This window comes from Peromyscus californicus, unplaced genomic scaffold (genome assembly GCF_007827085.1).
Source record: "Peromyscus californicus insignis strain IS unplaced genomic scaffold, ASM782708v3 Scaffold_14__1_contigs__length_90479793_seg_2, whole genome shotgun sequence".
In the NCBI taxonomy this organism is placed as follows: domain Eukaryota; kingdom Metazoa; phylum Chordata; class Mammalia; order Rodentia; family Cricetidae; genus Peromyscus; species Peromyscus californicus.
Genome location: NW_026294436.1, coordinates 64,185,225 through 64,203,011, shown reverse-complemented (window position 1 = coordinate 64,203,011; position 17,787 = coordinate 64,185,225). Strand labels below are relative to the sequence as shown.

At 42.6% G+C, this 17,787-nt stretch overlaps 1 protein-coding gene across 1 annotated transcript in view; it reads right to left on the bottom strand.

Annotated features, from left to right (window-relative positions):
* The window catches only part of Cnst (consortin, connexin sorting protein), a 91,931-nt gene that overhangs the window by 17,177 nt on the left and 56,967 nt on the right, over positions 1–17,787 (bottom strand). The window contains exons 4-9 of the mRNA XM_052737782.1: positions 13,068–13,098; positions 11,336–11,422; positions 10,766–10,880; positions 8,605–8,626; positions 8,340–8,436; positions 4,124–5,022 (exon numbers count right to left, since the gene is read on the bottom strand). Coding sequence (XP_052593742.1) covers positions 4,124–5,022; positions 8,340–8,436; positions 8,605–8,626; positions 10,766–10,880; positions 11,336–11,422; positions 13,068–13,098 — 1,251 coding nt within the window. The remainder of the gene's footprint in view (positions 1–4,123; positions 5,023–8,339; positions 8,437–8,604; positions 8,627–10,765; positions 10,881–11,335; positions 11,423–13,067; positions 13,099–17,787) is intronic.

The window sequence follows — 17,787 nt, the reverse complement described above, 5'->3', positions numbered from 1 at the left end:
TCGAGAGATCCACCCTGAGCAAAACTGCCATGGCTGCTGTTTCTAGGGCTCTTCTTTTCCTAAGACCTACAGAACAGCCATCTCCATGACTCCCCTCAACATGGCTGCTTAGCATGGACCTCCCGTCTTTATTTGGTAAAGGAACCCCACAGCAGCTAACCTTTCTTAAAATTTTAATTTTAAACTTGTGTGTGTATGTGTCTGTGTGCACTCGGGCACACATGCAGAGGCCAGATCGGGGCATCTTGAGACAGGATCTCTCACTGAACTTGGCACTTGCCAATTTTTAGCTAAGCTGGTTGGCCAGCAGGTTCTAGTAACCCTCCTGCCTCCCTGCATCCCATGCCCACCCACCCACCCACCCGCTCAGCACTATGGCTAAAGGTCTTATCCACTAAGACATCTCCCCAGCCCCAACAGTTACTTAAAACATTTATTTTATTTTAGTTTTGAGGCAGGGTCTCACTATGTAGCCCTGGCTGGCCTGTTTCTGGGTGTTGGGATTAAAGGCGTGCACCACCACACCCAGCTTCAGCTGTATTTTTAATCGTTACATCTGTATCACTGTAACTCAGTGGAAGTCAGTCACGAAACTTATTAAAGGTGGGAATAAATGAGCGGCCCTAACTTGTTGTCTGACACTGTACGAATACTAGCTTTTGTTTCTTACAAAATCTATAAAATAAACCAGGCATGATGTCACACACTTAAAACGTCAGTACTGGGAGACTGAGGCAGGAGGATTCCAAGTTAAAGAACAGCAGCTTAAGTTACACAGTGAGACTCTGTATCAAAAACCCAAAAATCTGGGCCGGAGTTAGGTCAGTAGGTAGAAGTGCTTGCTCTCAAACCTTACAATCTAAGCTCAACCCCCAGGTTCCATGTGACAGAAGGAGAGAACAGACTCCCACAAGTTGAGACCCATGGCACATGCATACCCAAACCCACACACAACAAATAAATGAAAGTAATAAAAATGAAAACAAAACACCCCCAAATCTATGGAATGGAGATAAGTGTGCCGAATGTTTTTTCTTACAGCTGTGGAGACAGTACTGGGTGACAATGGGTCGGGTAATTTTCAGTAAGAAAAAAACAGCAAGGCTCCAGCTACTAAGCTATTATTTGGCAAAATTATTCCTGGGTTTGAAAAAAGCTTACCAAGTCTAGAAAGCCTCATTTACACATGCATCCACACTCATGAACCAAAGTGCTGGAGACATTTTTCCTTCTCTCTGAGGCGAACATTATTTCATTTTATAGGATGAATCTTAGTCTTAAACAACATAACAAGTGGCTGTTGATAGTTACAAAAACAAGTTCTCCTGGGGCCCAAACTGAGCAGTGCAGAGAGACAAGAGAAAACACCTGGCAAAGAGAGGCTACTGGCACCCTACCAGGTGGCTAAGAGCTTCAAGCAGAAGGGGACCCTTAGAGGGCAGAGTCCCGGGCAGGGCAGAGGTAGCAGGCAGATTCCAGGAGGAGAAGAGGCCCGGCCCAACAGTGATGGGCAGCAGCATGTGGACAGGCAGGTGAGCTGCTCCCAGAGCTGGAAAACTACCAACCCGTTCAGCTGCTCTGGACCTGTGACGGCAAGAGCAGGGAGGCCTGATACAATCAGGTTGTTAGCAGTGACAGCGGGGAGCCCCTACCAACTTAAGACTCTCAGCAGACGCCACAGTGCCCAACAGTGCCAGGCACATGATTCTGTAGAGGTTTGCTGCAAGCACAAAGCAAAAACTGGTTTAAAGTTACATATGCACTTCAGTGAAAACTAAGGTTTTAGAATTTAATTATTAAGAATTTGCCCGGCAGTGGTGGTGCATGCCTTTAATCCCAGCACTTGCGAGGCAGAGCCAGGTGGATCTTTGTGAGTTCGAGGCTAGCCTGGGCTACAGAGTGAGTTCCAGGAAAGGCGCAAAGCTACACAGAGAAACCCTGTCTCGAAAAACCAAGAAAAAAAAAAAAAAAACAGAATTAGGGGCTGGCGTGCTCAGCAATAGAGTGTTGCCTAGCACATATAAGACTCTGTGATCTACCCCCAACACAAACAAATAAATAAACCAAAAATGTGCTGCAATTTTTTACTTACAGTAATCCCAGCACTTGAGAGAGAGGGGCAGGAGGATCAAGAGTTCAAGGCTACCTCAAATGTTGAGATCCCGTCTCAAAACAGAGAGAGGAACAATAACGCATATGTATGTGTGTGTGTGTGTGTGTGTGTGTGTGTGTGTGTGTGTGTGTGTAAATAATTACACTTATAAGGAAACGTATGTTTAACCTGTATGTTTTACCTAACCTAGAGCTGCACTTTTATGGTATTAAGAAAACACTAAAGTATTAGTGATTTCTGTTAGTTTAAGACTCTTGCAGACAGGCAGATTTTATTAAAACACACAGTTGGAATAGATACTGGAGTAAGTATTCAGAAAGTACACTAAACAATGTATTTAGCACCACCATAGAGTATGTTGCGTTTGTTAACTGAATGAAGCTTCTTCTTACACAGCAAAACTTAACAGACCAATACATTTTAAAAAGGAGACTCTTGTGTACTAACTTCTCAAAGAGACAACTTTCAACTCTACAGTTTCCTAGCCACGGACGCATGGGGAAGAGACACTGTGCTGTGCTACCAGGAAGGAACACCCCTGGTTGGCTGTGACATCACTGCTCTGGTGACCCCTGTACAGAGCTCTCCTCAGGACAGACCAATCTCTCGTCTGTTGTTTCTCGAGAAATATTTTTGAAAACTGCTAAGATATATAACAAAAGTACCATTTTATCTCTTTTTATACGCACAGTTCAGTGTATTATAGTCAAATGTTGTAACCGATCACTACCACCTGCTACCTAACTACACCATCACCTGGACAGACACTTAGTATTCACTGAGCAACAACTGAATGATTCTGGTAAGAGAAAATTAAGACACAAAAATCATAGTTTTGTGGGAACTATCTGACAATCAAATAGCCTAGTGAAAGTAAACATCAGAATAACTACTGAGCTTAAGGCTTTACTTTAAAAAAATCTAATTTTGTCAAAAAATCAAAACCATAGTTTATAGGAAATTAACTAAATAGTAGAACAATGGTCTCAGGAAGCTTGTCATGGAGTTCCATTCTTTAGTTAAATTAACATATAATTTGCTATCTATTTTTGCTTTATTTTTCTACTTTCTTCTTGAATTCACCTTTTTCAAAGATAATGCTGTTAGAATACAGTGGGCACACATGAGAATTTTAGGGAGTGGAGACAATGTCTCACTTTGTAGCCAAGGCTGGCCTCAAACTCACAGTGTCCCTCTGGTCACAGCCTGCCCAAGGCAGGGTTTACAGGTGTGAATGAGGACAAGGGCCAACTTCAAAGGAGAAAAAGAACAGAAAAAGCATCCCCACTTCCCCAGCAGGCTCAGAGAGACTGAGTAGACCCAGGGGACGGTGAGCCTGAGGCCCCGCCCCGATCCGCCCACCGTGACTCCGCTCTTCCCACCGGCTCCCTTCCCGGGAGAGCAGGACACCTGCTATGGCTTTTATCTTTGTTTTTCTAGACTTACTTTTGTATTTATCTTTTCTTCCCAGGACTTTTAAAATTCTCTTATTAAACAAAGGACAACAGTCATCTTTCCTTGCTTTAATTTTTCTATTTAATAGCTCAAAAGTTCATCAAGTACCTCCCGGGGTCATTATTTTGAAACTTTACTCTGTTAAGTCTGTTTCTAATCATTTAAAATGTATGCTGATACACTAAAGGGATAATGAGCACACACCAGGTTTCCTTTTCCGTGGGTATGAGGAGAAAGAGTCCCTGACTCAAGTTCGACCAGTCTTGTCTTCACCTGAGCCCCCGAGAATGCTAAACTGAACTCACAAGGTAGAATAGAGAAAATGGCATTCATAACCGCGCCTGGGTCTAGAGGCAGGCAGAGCAGCTTCCTGAATCGCAAACACAGCAATGACTGAAGCCATCCCATTCCACATGTATGAGTAACTTGACAATAAACGTTCATGTTAATGGAAACATTCCCCGCAAGCTCAGAACCAGAGAAAATTCATAAAAACAAAGCAGCACTTTGCACATGTGAGAATTCATCTTACTCTTTACTCCCTCCCTACCTTACCTCTGCGATCTCTATCTTCTTGGCCAGATCATCAAGGGAGAGTGAGCTCTCATCAGGAGGCAGGTTCTCCTGGAGACTGTAGGATGCCTCTTCAGGAGAAAGGTCTTGGAGGAGGTCAGAGTCGTCGTCCTGGATATCTTCATAGGAGAGGGACTCTTCAGCATCTTTTAAGCATCCTTCCAACAGGCTGTTCAGATAGTCTTCGGTTTCCTTACTGACTTGGTCTTCCTTATCCCGCCCTTCTTCTGGGGCCATACACACTTCTGGACACAGTGTACTTACGTCAGACGCTTTACCGTCACCACAGAGTGCATTCTCAGAGCCAGGCTCCAAGTCAGTCTGACTCTGTGGTGATTTCCCATCAGGCTGCTGTGATTCATCTAATTCACCGCTCTGAAGCTGATCCCTGGGCAGCGCTTCAAATACACCCTGAACTGGCAGGCAGAGTTCTCTTCGGTGTGTCTGGGAATATTTACCCTCTGAAATCAACAAAGGAGGTATACTGCCATGGCCTAGGAAGAGCTGCAGCTCCGTCACTGACTCACTAGGAGGAGGCACCTTAGGGTCTTCGGCCACATCGGGGCGGTCCTCTGAGGGAGGTGCCTGCACGCAGCTGTCATCCTCACGGGCACTCTCAGCAGCATCTGGCCCTGACCTGCTCCTGGCTGTCTCTGGGGACTGGGTGTGGAGCTCCAGTGCGGCACCGGAGCCGCAGAGCAGCTCCTCCTCCTCCTCCTCCTCCTCCTCCTCCTCCTCCTCCGTGTGGTCCTTCCCTGCAGTCACCGGAAGGCCGGGCGAAGCTGCCTGCCAGTCCATTTGATGAGAGACGGGGCTGCTCTCTTGGGGCTGCTCTTCATGCTGGCCTCCACTCGGTTCCATGCTAGGGCAGATTTCAATCTCTGAAGATGAAGAAAAGTGAGCTGCTTGTGAATTCCAAACAATGCTTTGCATACACAGGTGGAGAAGGGACAGATGAGTACATGTGTAACACAGATCGCTCTAACCCTCCCAGACAGAAAGGCTATCTGTTGTACTGCAATGTCCTTAGGTAGAACACGCATGCTGAGTATTTAATAAATAGTACGAATGATTCTTCAAAAACATGTTAAAATAAATGAATGATTCAGTCTTATATTTTTTGGTATTTTTATATTTAAATGAATACACTTACTGGTCTGTCTAGTGAAGTTAGAAAAGTTTTTCCTTCCACTTAAGGCATAGCATCCTGAGTAAATATTTTTAGGTAACCTTAGTAACAACATAAAACGTAAGTAGAATTAAATCTAATCGGAATGAACAAGAGTTTGTTCAGATCAAATTTGTAATTTGAACATAGTGCCCTTAAAAATGTGCTTTCAAAGATAACGTCTTAGTCATGGTAACAAAGGGGACAGAAAAAGGATACATTTTGACAAGGAGAAACAAATTTGAATTTCGGCCTTTCTATCTCTTTACCAGAATAAAATCAACTTAAAACACTTTTTAAAAAACCTTAAGACATGCCTTTAAGCCCAGCACCCAGGAGGCAGAGCCAGGTGGATCTCTGTGAGTCCGAGGCCAGCCTGGTCTACAGAATGAGATCCAGGACAGGCACCAAAGCTACACAGAGAAACCCTGTCTCAGAAAAAAAAAACCAAAAACCAAAAACAAGAAAAAACTTAAGACAATTAAAGTCCTTTATGTAAATAACAAGTGGATATTGCCCATTGGTTAACAGAGAAACCTTCTTGCCTTGTTAAATGTTTCATGAAGGCATATAATCCCCACAAATAAGGGTCAGAAGTACAAGATAAATTAATAATTTTATTATTTAATTTTAATTTATTGGAACTTCAATTACCAACTGACAGGCCAAGCTGAATCCCTATCACAGGCCAGGCATTTTTTTAAGGACCATCTCAGATGCTAGAGAAGCCAGGAGCTGGTGGCCTCAGCTCTAAATGCAGAGGTGGCACTAGGAGTTTGGGGTTCTCCCCACCCCCAGCTTCAAATATCATCGAGGACTGAGAAGAACTGGCCATCTCTGCAGAGTCCTGCATCTCTACTCTCAAGGTTTGACTGCAAGAAAACAGGTGGGCAGCTGGTTCCGTGGGTTCTGTGCTGTGCCCGAGCTTACTGGCACCCCCATCAGATGGCCCCTAAGCTCACTGGCACCCCCCATCAGACGGCTCCTGAGCTTACTGGCACCCCCCATCAGACGGCTCCTGAGCTTACTGGCACCCCCATCAGACGGCCCCTGAGCTCACTGGCACCTGCTATCAGACGGCCCCTGAGCTTACTGGCACCCGCTATCAGACAGGCAGGTGGAAGGCGAAGGTCAGAACAAGGAAGGACACAGCCAGGGGGGAAAGGGTCAAGCTCAGTCACAAATTCTCAGTACCCAAAGGTTCAGAGATAGCACCAAAACAAAACGTCTGTAGGATTCAGAGGCTAAATAAGACTGGGGAGCACATTCCCTAGGTCCTGGTAAACCACAAGGTTGGAGGGTCACCACAGGTTGATAAGCAACAATGGCAAAATACAATGTAAGATACAAAGAGTCAAGAATTCCAAGCTGCAAAGTCGACTGGAAAGTCGTCCACAGCATGGACAGTACTCTGTAAAACACACTATTTTATCAAGCTGGGGTGAGATTTCCTTCCTTGTCCAGGATTCAGTCCACATTCCTTCATAGGATAGATATTAGCAGGGTTTGGCTTGTTGAAGTCAGTGATAATCCCTACAGTTTACTCAACCAAAGCATGAGGTATTCAGTTAGAAGCCAGAAGATCCAGGTTCTACCTAAGAATCAGGGCACCAGACAAACGGCTATAAATGTGGTGCCTCAGCCTCCCCATCTATACCACACAGATCACAGCAGAGGCCAAGCCAGGGGCACCAGCAAACCAGGCTGGGTGGCAGTGTGTACAGGCTCTTACACAGCCCAGCCCAGGCTGGGACTCACCAGGCAACCAAGAAGGGTGCCTCTGAACTCCTGCCCTTCCTGCTTGCACCTCTCAGTTCTGGGGTTATAGGTGTACACCACCACGTCCACTAAGTTGTAACGAGCTTATTTTACCCGGTTTCTGGTATTAAAATGACTAGAAAAGAGACACCAAGAAGAGAGTATGCGGGACTGACACAAAGCAATATCCCCAATTTGTGTCATGACAGAAAAGGAGAGGGAGATCTCAAAATGATTTTAAAGTATCTACAGAGGAAAGGGCCAGTGGATGGCCGCAGCAACATCCATATTCTCAGGGACGCTCACTCAAAACTCCTATCACCTCTTTTTAAATCCGGGCTCTCAGGCCAGGATCAGAAGGCTCACAATATAAATTGATAATAAAATCAGTCATCAGGATAAAAAAAATACCTGGAAAAATGTATTTATTTCTAAAATTTTGTAAATGCATTTAGAAAAGAAGTTTCCCAAGTCTTTTTGACTGAGGTACAAAGTGGTATAAAACATCTTAAATGGTTAAGAAACACACACACATACCACACACACAGAGTGTATGTTAGTGCTATAAATTATCCAGATAGAACTTCTCATTATCTAGATTTATAGAAAAGGCCAGTACCTGGTTAGTCCATTTAGTAATGGTTAGTTTTTTTTCCCCCTTTTTAAGCAAGAAAGGATGTCTAAACATACCAAAGTCATTTCAGATCATTTATGTATAATCTTTTTATATTCTGTTTTCCTTACTGACAACACAGAAATTATTTTGTTTTTTAAAACAATTTATATTCTATTACTTCTAGTTATCTAAAAATGGAAATACATATAAAAATGTGAGTTTTATATTTTTTATAAGTATTTGCACAAAAATCTAAATGCAAAAAAAATTCCAACACAATTCAGATCTAATATGTTGTGTGATATTTTGATTGTGTTCTGACAAAGATTGTTTCAAGTCAGAAGACGGAGCTAGCCACAAGCTGACCAAAATTAACCATAGAGGTTTGGAGGTAGACAGAGAGGACACAGGAAGTAGTAAGGCGGGGCTGAGAGAATATCTCGGCCCTTTTGGAAGGAGGAACGGAAGAGGTAGGAGGCCACTGGTGGCTGCTCCCTGCTTTTCTGATCTTTCAGGTTCTTTCCCCTCACACCCCCATACCTGAATCCTGATTTTTTTATTGATAAATATTAATTAGCTTAACACCTCACTAATACTTTAAAATGCCACAGGTAACAGGACTCTTGTCTATTGCTCTCCAGTATAATCGTATGGACCTGGCTCTTTGGCTGCCGCTCCTCTTCCCTTTGGCTCTTCAGACTCTGTCACCCGGGTTAAGCATTTTCTTCCCAGTGACTTTTCCACAGGTGCTATCTAAAACGTTTTTTAAAAGGAAAAAAAAATAGTCACAACTTTTTTGAGAAACTGTTACATTACATTAAAAAGTAACAAGTGTCCTGAGACAAGGTTTTCTAGAACAGTCCAGCCCCAGGCGTAAGATGCTGACATACTCCCCGCAAATGCTTACAGAACACCTCTTACCTTATGCTTGGACAAGAGAGGGCTGTAGAAAAGAAGAAAAACATAGTTTTAAAAGTACAGCATGCTTCCAAACAAATGTCACTGAAATGACAATAAAAAATGGAGCCCCTCTGCATTCTAATATTAGCGCAGAACGTTCCCAGGGCTGAAACCCTGCCGCCAGCTCACGTGGTTCAGACAGCTACAGCACGTGTTTCCTCCAACAGCTAGTTACTACTGAAAACCCCCAAACAAGTTACACGTGCTGCGGGCACCCATAAATATTTTACAATGTCAGTTTGAAACAGATTATGGCAGAAGATAATTATGTTGGAATTACCCATTGGACAGACAAGTAACTTTCAACTGTTAGGTTTTAAAGAATACCATTCTTAAAACAGTATGCCAGTAAAGGCATGGATGAAATAAATTCTCGCTTTATTATTATCCTAATACTTAGAATCAAGAAACAGCTCAAATGTCTACAAATAAATGAAATGGGTATGTAAACTGCCACACGGTCATACAGTAGATTGGTACAACAGCAAAACATCAAACTGTCACTGCATGTGATAAAATGTAACCCAGAAACAATAACTGTATTCTGCATGATCCATTTGTATGAACTTACAGGCCATGTACACCCACAGTTAAAGAACTCAGTTATGATCACAGGACAGGGGAGAGGGAAACATGGACTTCTGAGAAATTAGAATGTCTGTGTCTTGGATCCTGTTAGGAGTGGTAGTCACAGACTATGAGAGGGAAACATTTACCAGGCTCATGCACTGAACTATAACTAATGAGACAGAATTTGGGGTACAATGATCTAAAGATACCATGCGCATAGCATGTTCAAGTAAATACTTCCAACATTTGGGACACACTAACAAGCTGAGTTCCTTCAGGAGGGCAGTGGGAGGTATCTGCATTGAGTATATTGAAAGTAAATAAATTATATTTCCTTTAAAGCCTACTCTTTTAAATATGTTATAAAGATGAAAATAGAAAGCTAACATGGGAACTTCCTAAGAACATGAGTTACAATTCAGAATCCCTGAAAAGACTGCATCAAAGGTTCAAACTGCCTAGCACAGGGAAGCCATCTTCGGAGAGCTGAACAGACGTTTCTGTCCAAACCTCTATCACTCTTCCGAGGTTGGTCTCCAGGATAGCCAGATTCCTAAGCAAATGCCCTCTCTTCTGCATGGCTAGGCAGCAATTACTTGGGACTGTTTCATTATCAACACACAGAGATTTAGTTTACTGCCCATTATTCTGAAGAGAAGACAAAGTTACCAGCAAAATAGAGTCCTTTATCCTTTGTGCAGAGGACTCAGGACCTAAGCCCGGAAGTGGGCACTACTTAGACACTATCACGCTTCAGAGCTCTGAGTGGTCCATTGAAGAATTCAGAACAAAGATAAGCAGAACAAAAAACAACAAGCTTTGTTATTAGGATGATTTAGTTTTAAAAATCTATCTCCTTGTCATGAATCAAGCATTTGGAATGTACCCAGTAAATGAAGTTTTCCTTCATTTAGGTTAAATACTACATACTGTGCTTTTTAGACTGTTATAAAGAAGGTTACAACTTTTCTTATCACACACAAACACTGGAAAACAGCCAAAATATCAATAATCAATACACAGAAATATATATATTTAATAAAATTAAAGTAATAAATAATGGTTAAAAAACAAACAGAATAAAAAGTCCTATTGTGTAACTTAGATCATTTGGCTTGCTGATCTCTTTTTTTTTTTTTTTTTTGGTTTTTCGAGACAGGGTTTCTCTGTGTAGCTTTTGCGCCTTTCCTGGATCTCGCGCTGTAGACCAGGCTGGCCTCGAACTCACAGAGATCTGCCTGGCTCTGCCTCCCGAGTGCTGGGATTAAAGGCGTGCGCCACCACCGCCCGGCACTTGCTGATCTCTTAATCAAAAAGTATCAAAATTATCAACATGTCAGTTAGAAGGATCCTCTGAGCCTATGAAAACCTAGTGAGGTCAGTATGAAAGAGAAAAAAAGCTGAGAAACCTTAAAATTTCATTAGACTCAGTTCAGTTTCTTAAGTTGAAAACAGCAAGAAACAAACAAATGGATTATACATTTCAATACGCAATATAATATATATCTTCAATATCCTCCAACTTACTTTAAATAAATTATAACATACTTACTCTTTATGAGTTGTGCAAATTTTAGCAAGCTGTTCAAAATCTTCACCATTAAATCCCTTTTCCGAATTCCTCAGAGGTGTCACTGTATGTGGCTGGACAGCTTTCCATTTTGTTTCTAAATTTAAAGTATTTGTTAATCACGGGCTCTTACAAAATGTATTTAGGCTCCTCGGTAATAATTAATATGCAGCTACCTTCTCAAGCAATCCAAAAGTTAACACAGTTAGAAAGAGCTAAATGATTACTTCACAGTACATGCAAAGATCATTCTACAAACAAAATTAGCCAGGAGCACATGCAGAAGAAATGAAAACAGCTATGAGGAGCAAGACACAAAGAAAACACCCTCTGCCTTCCCTCCCTCTCATGATGCTGGGGGAACTCACCGCCTGGCTCGCTGGGCAAGCTCCCACACTGAGCTACATCCCCGGCCTGTGCTTTGCAACAGTAACTTGACTGTGTAACTTCTATTCTTTCCACATGCAAAATCAGGACAATATGCTCACTCTCTAGATAGCGAGTTGTTACATTCCTGCTGATTCCCCAGGTTCCAGGTCAGTCTGTACTTACCCCACTGTTCCTGAATGGCAGAAAGATTTGCGAGCAGTTGCTCATGATACAATCGTTCAAGCTGAATGAATTTCATTGCTCTCTCATCTGAATAAAAACACTGAGGAAAATAGAAATCAAGACGATCGACACTAAACCCCACATCTGCAAAGGAATGTCCTATAAAAGACAAGAAATGTGTACCTCTGACCAAAAAAAATAAGAAGGCTCTAATTATTTTTAAATTTAAGCACATCTGACGTGAGCTTGCCTGGCTTTGGGTAAGCACATTTTATCGTAACACATGATGGAGAGGTGCTTCGGTTCCTCAAGCCAACAGAAAGGAAAGGCTTCACTCAGGACTGCCTACCTGGCAGTGCACTGCTAGCAGTCATTAAAGCAATATACTGGAAAGAGGACCCACAGGGCATCCTGGAGTCGGTGTGTTTCCCTGACGACTCCCTGACTAGGAGACCCTTCAGGTAAGTGTTTCTTTCTGCCCTCATGATCCTTTACTTACTTTTCATTGGACCTTTTTCTCTCGTGAGTCAAAAGCAGCAAATGCTAAATAATGAAAACATGGCATGGGTCTGTTATAAAAATAACTCACCCCAGTGACTTTCCTAAGTATCACGTAATTCCCGCCCCCTTTGGTTGATCTTCTTATGACCTTTTGGCTTCCCATCTGTACCACACTAACTTGCATCTTAGGAGGTTTGAGAAACACTGTCCAAATGCCCAGCTTCCTCTGGGCAATGTTCTAAATGTTGACCCAGAAAAAAGGAAGAGATGATCGGAAGGTTTAACTTTGTGTCCTTCCCATGAACACCAAGAGGTTCAGCTCCCCGTCTCTGTCACCTTAACGATTCTAGGGACCAGGAGAAGCCGAACAACTCCTCTGCTCCCTCTGCCCAGGACTAAATGCTTCCTATTCAAAAGCTGACACGGGATCTACTTGAAAACAGTATTTTGTTGGCTACTAGTGAAACCCAATTTTTCCTTGGCAGCTACATACGGCGGTGCGTCATAAAACATTTCTGTCAGTGAGGAAGCATTAAAAGACAAATTTAAATTGCCCAATGATGCTGTAGTGTCTTAACATGATGTTCTCCAAACAACAAAACCCCCAAATGATGCCCTTCTCTGGACATAGCCCTGCTGTCGAGCAGCTCAGGACCACCGCTGCATCGAGCAGTCAGAGGAGTTACTATGCGTTGTCCGACATGCTCCATTATGTGCATGTTTGACTCCAGTGCTTAAGAGTGAGAGACTTGCCGGGCGGTGGTGGCGCACGCCTTTAATCCCAGCACTCGGGAGGCAGAGCCAGGCGGATCTCTGTGAGTTCGAGGCCAGCCTGGACTACCAAGTGAGTTCCAGGAAAGGCGCAAAGCTACACAGAGAAACCCTGTCTCGAAAAACCAAAAGAGTGAGAGACTCTAACAGACTTAAAGTCTTCCTTCTCAGCAGCATGTGTTTTCCCCATTCTCTTCAACATAAATGTTTAATATTGGTAAAGTTAGGTCTCCTTGATGAAAGCCAAATTTAGGTGGCTCTAGGGGATTTCTGGAGTGACCTATTTCCTACACCTTGCTCTTTGAGGCGGTTATAAGGGTACACACCACTGCCAAAACCCACCCAAACCATATGGTCTACACATCTTGTTGCATAGACCTCAACTTTAAAAAAAAAAAAAAGAAAAGATGGGTTCTTCAAGTGTTCTATGAATTTCTGTCTATAGTCAAGAAAAGGATACAGTCCTCTTCCTGAAAATAGGTCTCAGCTACCTGTAAAGACAAAAGAAGAAATGATTATTTTAGTGAAAGGACAAGCTTGGGAGCCAGCAAGATCTGGAAAGGTTGCTTTGATAAATTACTAACAGAAACACTTTCACCACATTCAAAGTTCGGAGGACTCTGTAGGCCAGGATACGATCCTTAGGTCTCTGTCAAGCACTCTCCAGCCTCCAGGCCACCGTGTTCTAGTCTAGCTCAGGCAGTGACCAGCATCACTTGGTCTCTACAGTCTAACTTAAGGACGAGGGGAGGCTATAGCTTTACGAAGGTACGACAGGGTGAAAAGGTTAAAAGGACTATTCTGTTCATTATAAATTGAAAGTCAGAGACGGGGTGAGATGGCTCAGCAGGGAAAGATGTGTCCACCCAGGCTGACAACTTGAGTTCAATCCATGTGACCCACATGGTACAAGGAGAGAACAAGTTTCCCCAAGTTTTCCTCTGACCCCCACATGAGCACCATGGAACGTACACACAAATAGATAAGGGTCAAAATGTCACATTACATGGGACCTTACACAATTCATTTCTAGTTTTAAAACTACCAGCTCAGCACCTCATGGGACACTGGTTTTGGTGTCTGTGTATGTTTGAGACTAGGTCTCACATAGCCCAGGCAGGCCTTGAACACCATATGCAGCTGAAGATGAACATAACTTCTGATCCTCTTGCTCCTGCCTCTCAGGTGGTTGGGTTGTAAGTAGCACCACCATAACAGACAAGGTTATGTTGTGATGTTTTTATTGTTTTTTCTTTGAGTATGTTTGTGTGTGTGTGCATGCAGGTGCATGTACTAGAGTTTGGCATGGGGTATTGTGGTTTGAATGTAATTGGCCCCCATAAGCTCATAGGGAGTGGCAGTATTAGGAGGTACAGCTTTGTTGGAGTAGGTGTGGCCTTGTTGGATGAAGTGTGTCACTGTGGCATATATGCTCAAGCCACACCCAATGTCTAAGACCACTTTCTGTTGCCTGCAGGTCTAGATGTAAGAACTCTCAGCTCCTTCTCCAGCACTGTGTCTGCCTGCATGCTGCCATGTCCTGATATGATAATAATGGACTAAACCTCTGAACTGTAAGCCACTCTAATGAAATGTTTCCTTTATAGGAGTTGCTGTGGTCCTGGTGTCTCTTCACAGCAATAGAACCCTGACTAAGACAGTTATCTTCTGCAATTGCTCTCCACCTTTATTATTGGTATTATTACTGAGACTGGGTTTCACTATGTAGCCCAGGCTGGCCTCAACCTCATGGAGATCCACCTGCCTCTGCCTCCCAAGTGCTGGGATTAAAGGCGTGTGCCACCATGCCTAGCCAGACCCCTTATTTTTTGACTCAAGGTGTCATTGGACTTGGAGCGTACCGATCGGCTAGGCTGACTGGCCAGTTAGCTCTGGGGACCTGCCTTGGGTTTTCACACAGATTCTGGGGGTCCAGAGTAGGTTCTCATGCTTGCACAGCAGGCACTTTCCCTATCATTTCAGTCCTGTCTTTATTTCATTTTAATCATGTGTGTGACTGTGTATGGGTATGTGCATGTGAGTGCAGGTGCCTGCAGAAGCCAAAGGCAGCTGATCCCTGGAGCTGGAGTTACAGGCAACTGTGATTCACCTAGTGTAGGTGTTGGTAATTGAACTCAGGTTCTCTGGAAGAGCATTCATTACGTGCTCTTAACTGCTAAACCATTTCTTCAGTCCCATGCCTAGACCTATTTATTTTTTGAGACAAGATCTCTTGTAGCACAGGCTAGCCTAGAATTCATTATGTAGCCAAGGATGACTCTGAACTGCTGATTTTTGGCTTCTACTTTCTGAGTGATAATTATAGGCCTGGTGTTGTACTGCTATTTTAAAAAAGGCCAGGCTAGCGAGGTGACAATGTTTGTCCAGCATGCTCCAGGCTCTGAATCCAGTCCCGAGCACTACAGCTTGAGGATGTAGCTCAGCGACAGTGTGCTTGCCTAGCATATGTGGGGACCTGGGATCAATCCCCAGCACGACAACAAAAGGGAGAGAGAACGAGGTTGCGCAGGGCCACACATACACCGAACACTAGAGTCCAGTGTTAGGAGGCGATGCCAGGAAAGGCTTCCCACTCACCTGTTTCCTTCTAAAGGATCTTTAAATGAAAACAAAACAAAACTGAATCAGGCATGCACCTTAATCCCAGCTACTGAGGATACGGCAAAACAGCTTAAGCCCATGAGTTCAAGGCCAGCCTAGACAAAAAGTGCCCTGTCACGAACACACACAGTTAATTAATTAAGAATTTCTTTGATTAAAAAAACTCTGAACTCCTAAAAAGTCTCCACTATATTTTTATCCTCAGTGTCACACTTGTTTCCTTCCTACATCTGGCCTGGTCTTACAACCACACATGTGTTGGGGAACTTAATTTTCCACTAAATGCTCTAGAATCCAATAGTATATCATCTAGCAAGTGTCTTTATTCTAGACTCAAGAATGTACAAAAGTGAGTAAAGTATCATTTCAAACTTTAAAAGCAACACCTAATTCCTCATATCCAACTTCCCCCATCTTTCCTATGCTGCTAGAAACCTTAAAACAGAAATCAGGGCAGTTACAGGACATGCTCTCTGTTCTCTGCTGGGAAGCCGCATGTATTGACACACTCTTTATGTCTTGGAGTGCTGAGCTTTGAGTTAGGCCAGTCCCCAGGCTTACACTCTGCAGCTAACACACTTGCAGATGAGAAGTGAAATGCATCAATTACCTGTCTTCCCACTGAATAACCATTTTAAATAGTTTCCTCTGATGCTGGCACTTTAAGTAATTGCGTTAGCATAAAGTTAAGTCTGTCTTTCCTCTAATAAGCAGCAACCTCTGCCATGGATTTCAGAAGTGCCTCGTGGAACAGTGACGGGGCTCCGACGCTGCAGAGAAGTGCGGCGAGCACTTCTTAAAGAAATACATTCATGCTCTGTGTTCAGACAGCTGTCTGGGCCAGGAAGGGAGCTTGTGATGGAGCACTCGCCGGCCACGGTTCAAGTCCCACCCTGGCATCAATACACAGCACAGGAAAGAAGTCAATACAAAGATGATGTATTCTGTGGAGATCATCTCAGTCCGTGAACTGGAGTGCCATAAGGACAATCACTTTTTAGGAGTTCTCACCATTGTTTATACTGTATACTGAACTTTTATGTAGTAAGTAGATCCGTCTCATAGTCTGTGTGCCCACATATAAATTCTCTTTTTATATTTGGAAAAAAAAAAACTTAAGAGATTTTTTTAGGACCTTGATAAGATAAAGTGTGTATGACCAGACCAATAAACTAAAATATTGATAACACTTCGCATAACTTATGATACTTAAAATATTCCACATAAGCATTTTTTTACATTACACTACATTGTTTCACTTTAATTTTTTTTTTTTTTTTTTTGGTTTTTCGAGACAGGATTTCTCTGTGTAGCTTTGCGCCTTTTCCTGGAACTCACTTGGTAGTCCAGGCTGGCCTCGAACTCACAGAGATCCGCCTGGCTCTGCCTCCCGAGTGCTGGGATTAAAGGCGTGCGCCACCACCGCCCGGCCACTTTAATTATTTTGTATGTGTATGTGAGTGGGTGTTTGTCTGCTACATGTGGAGGTCAGAGGACAGTTGGCAGGAATTGGTTTCCTCTTCCTCCATCAGCGTTCCGGGGACTGGCTCAGGCTTGCTGACAAGCACCTGTGTGTGCTGAGCCATCGAGACAGACCACTTTACACTTCAGAACACGTTCTACTGATTCCTCTAGGTTTCTGGTAAAAATAAATAAATAAAGGATTTCATTTGTAGATCCCTATCTCTGTTTTCTAGTACAAAGAACAATAAAGTAGTTGTTAAACTCGTAAAAGCAATAAAAAAGGAAGAACTTTGGCCAGATTTCCCACAAGAAATAGTATGTGTAGAGATAGTATGTGTAGAGACAAATTTAAGCACTTTATATATTAGTTTAAGTTAAAAACAAACAAAAAACAAAACCATTTTTATACAAATAATGAAGATAATTAAATACTTGTTGTAAATTTTCAGTCTAAACTGAGATTCTATATTTATTTCACTTTGAAAATTTTTAAGGTGATTTTTTTAAGAGTCTGTTTTTTATCAAGTCACTCTACTATGTTACAGATCTATTAATATGAGCTACAGGAAACTGCTAATATTCGACCATTTTGAAATCTCTATGGATTGAGAAAGTCTAAGCTACATGGCTGTTTAAGGTTTGGCTTATGCAGACAAAAAAGGTTACAGATATGTAGTACAGCATGTTCAGACAGGAAAAAAAACCTCTAAACAGGTTACAGTGTGTTCAACAATGTGCGTAGGCTTAAGAAAAAAAGAAAAGAAAAAGGATATAGACAGTCATACAATAAATACATAAATAGTTTAAAAATAATAGAGTATGATTTGGAGAGATGGCTCAGAGTTGAGAGCCCTGGCTGCTCTTTCTAAAGGTCCTGAGTTCAATTCCCAGCAACCACATGGTGGCTCACAACCATCTATAGTGGGGTCTGATGCCCTCTTCTGGCATAAAATAAATAAATGAATAAATGAATGAATGAATGAATGAATGAATGAATAAATAAGTAAATAAAAAACAATAGAGTGTTTAAAGAAAGAGTAAAGTACCAGGCAGTGGTGGTGCACACCTTTAATCCCAGCTCTCAGGAGGCAGAG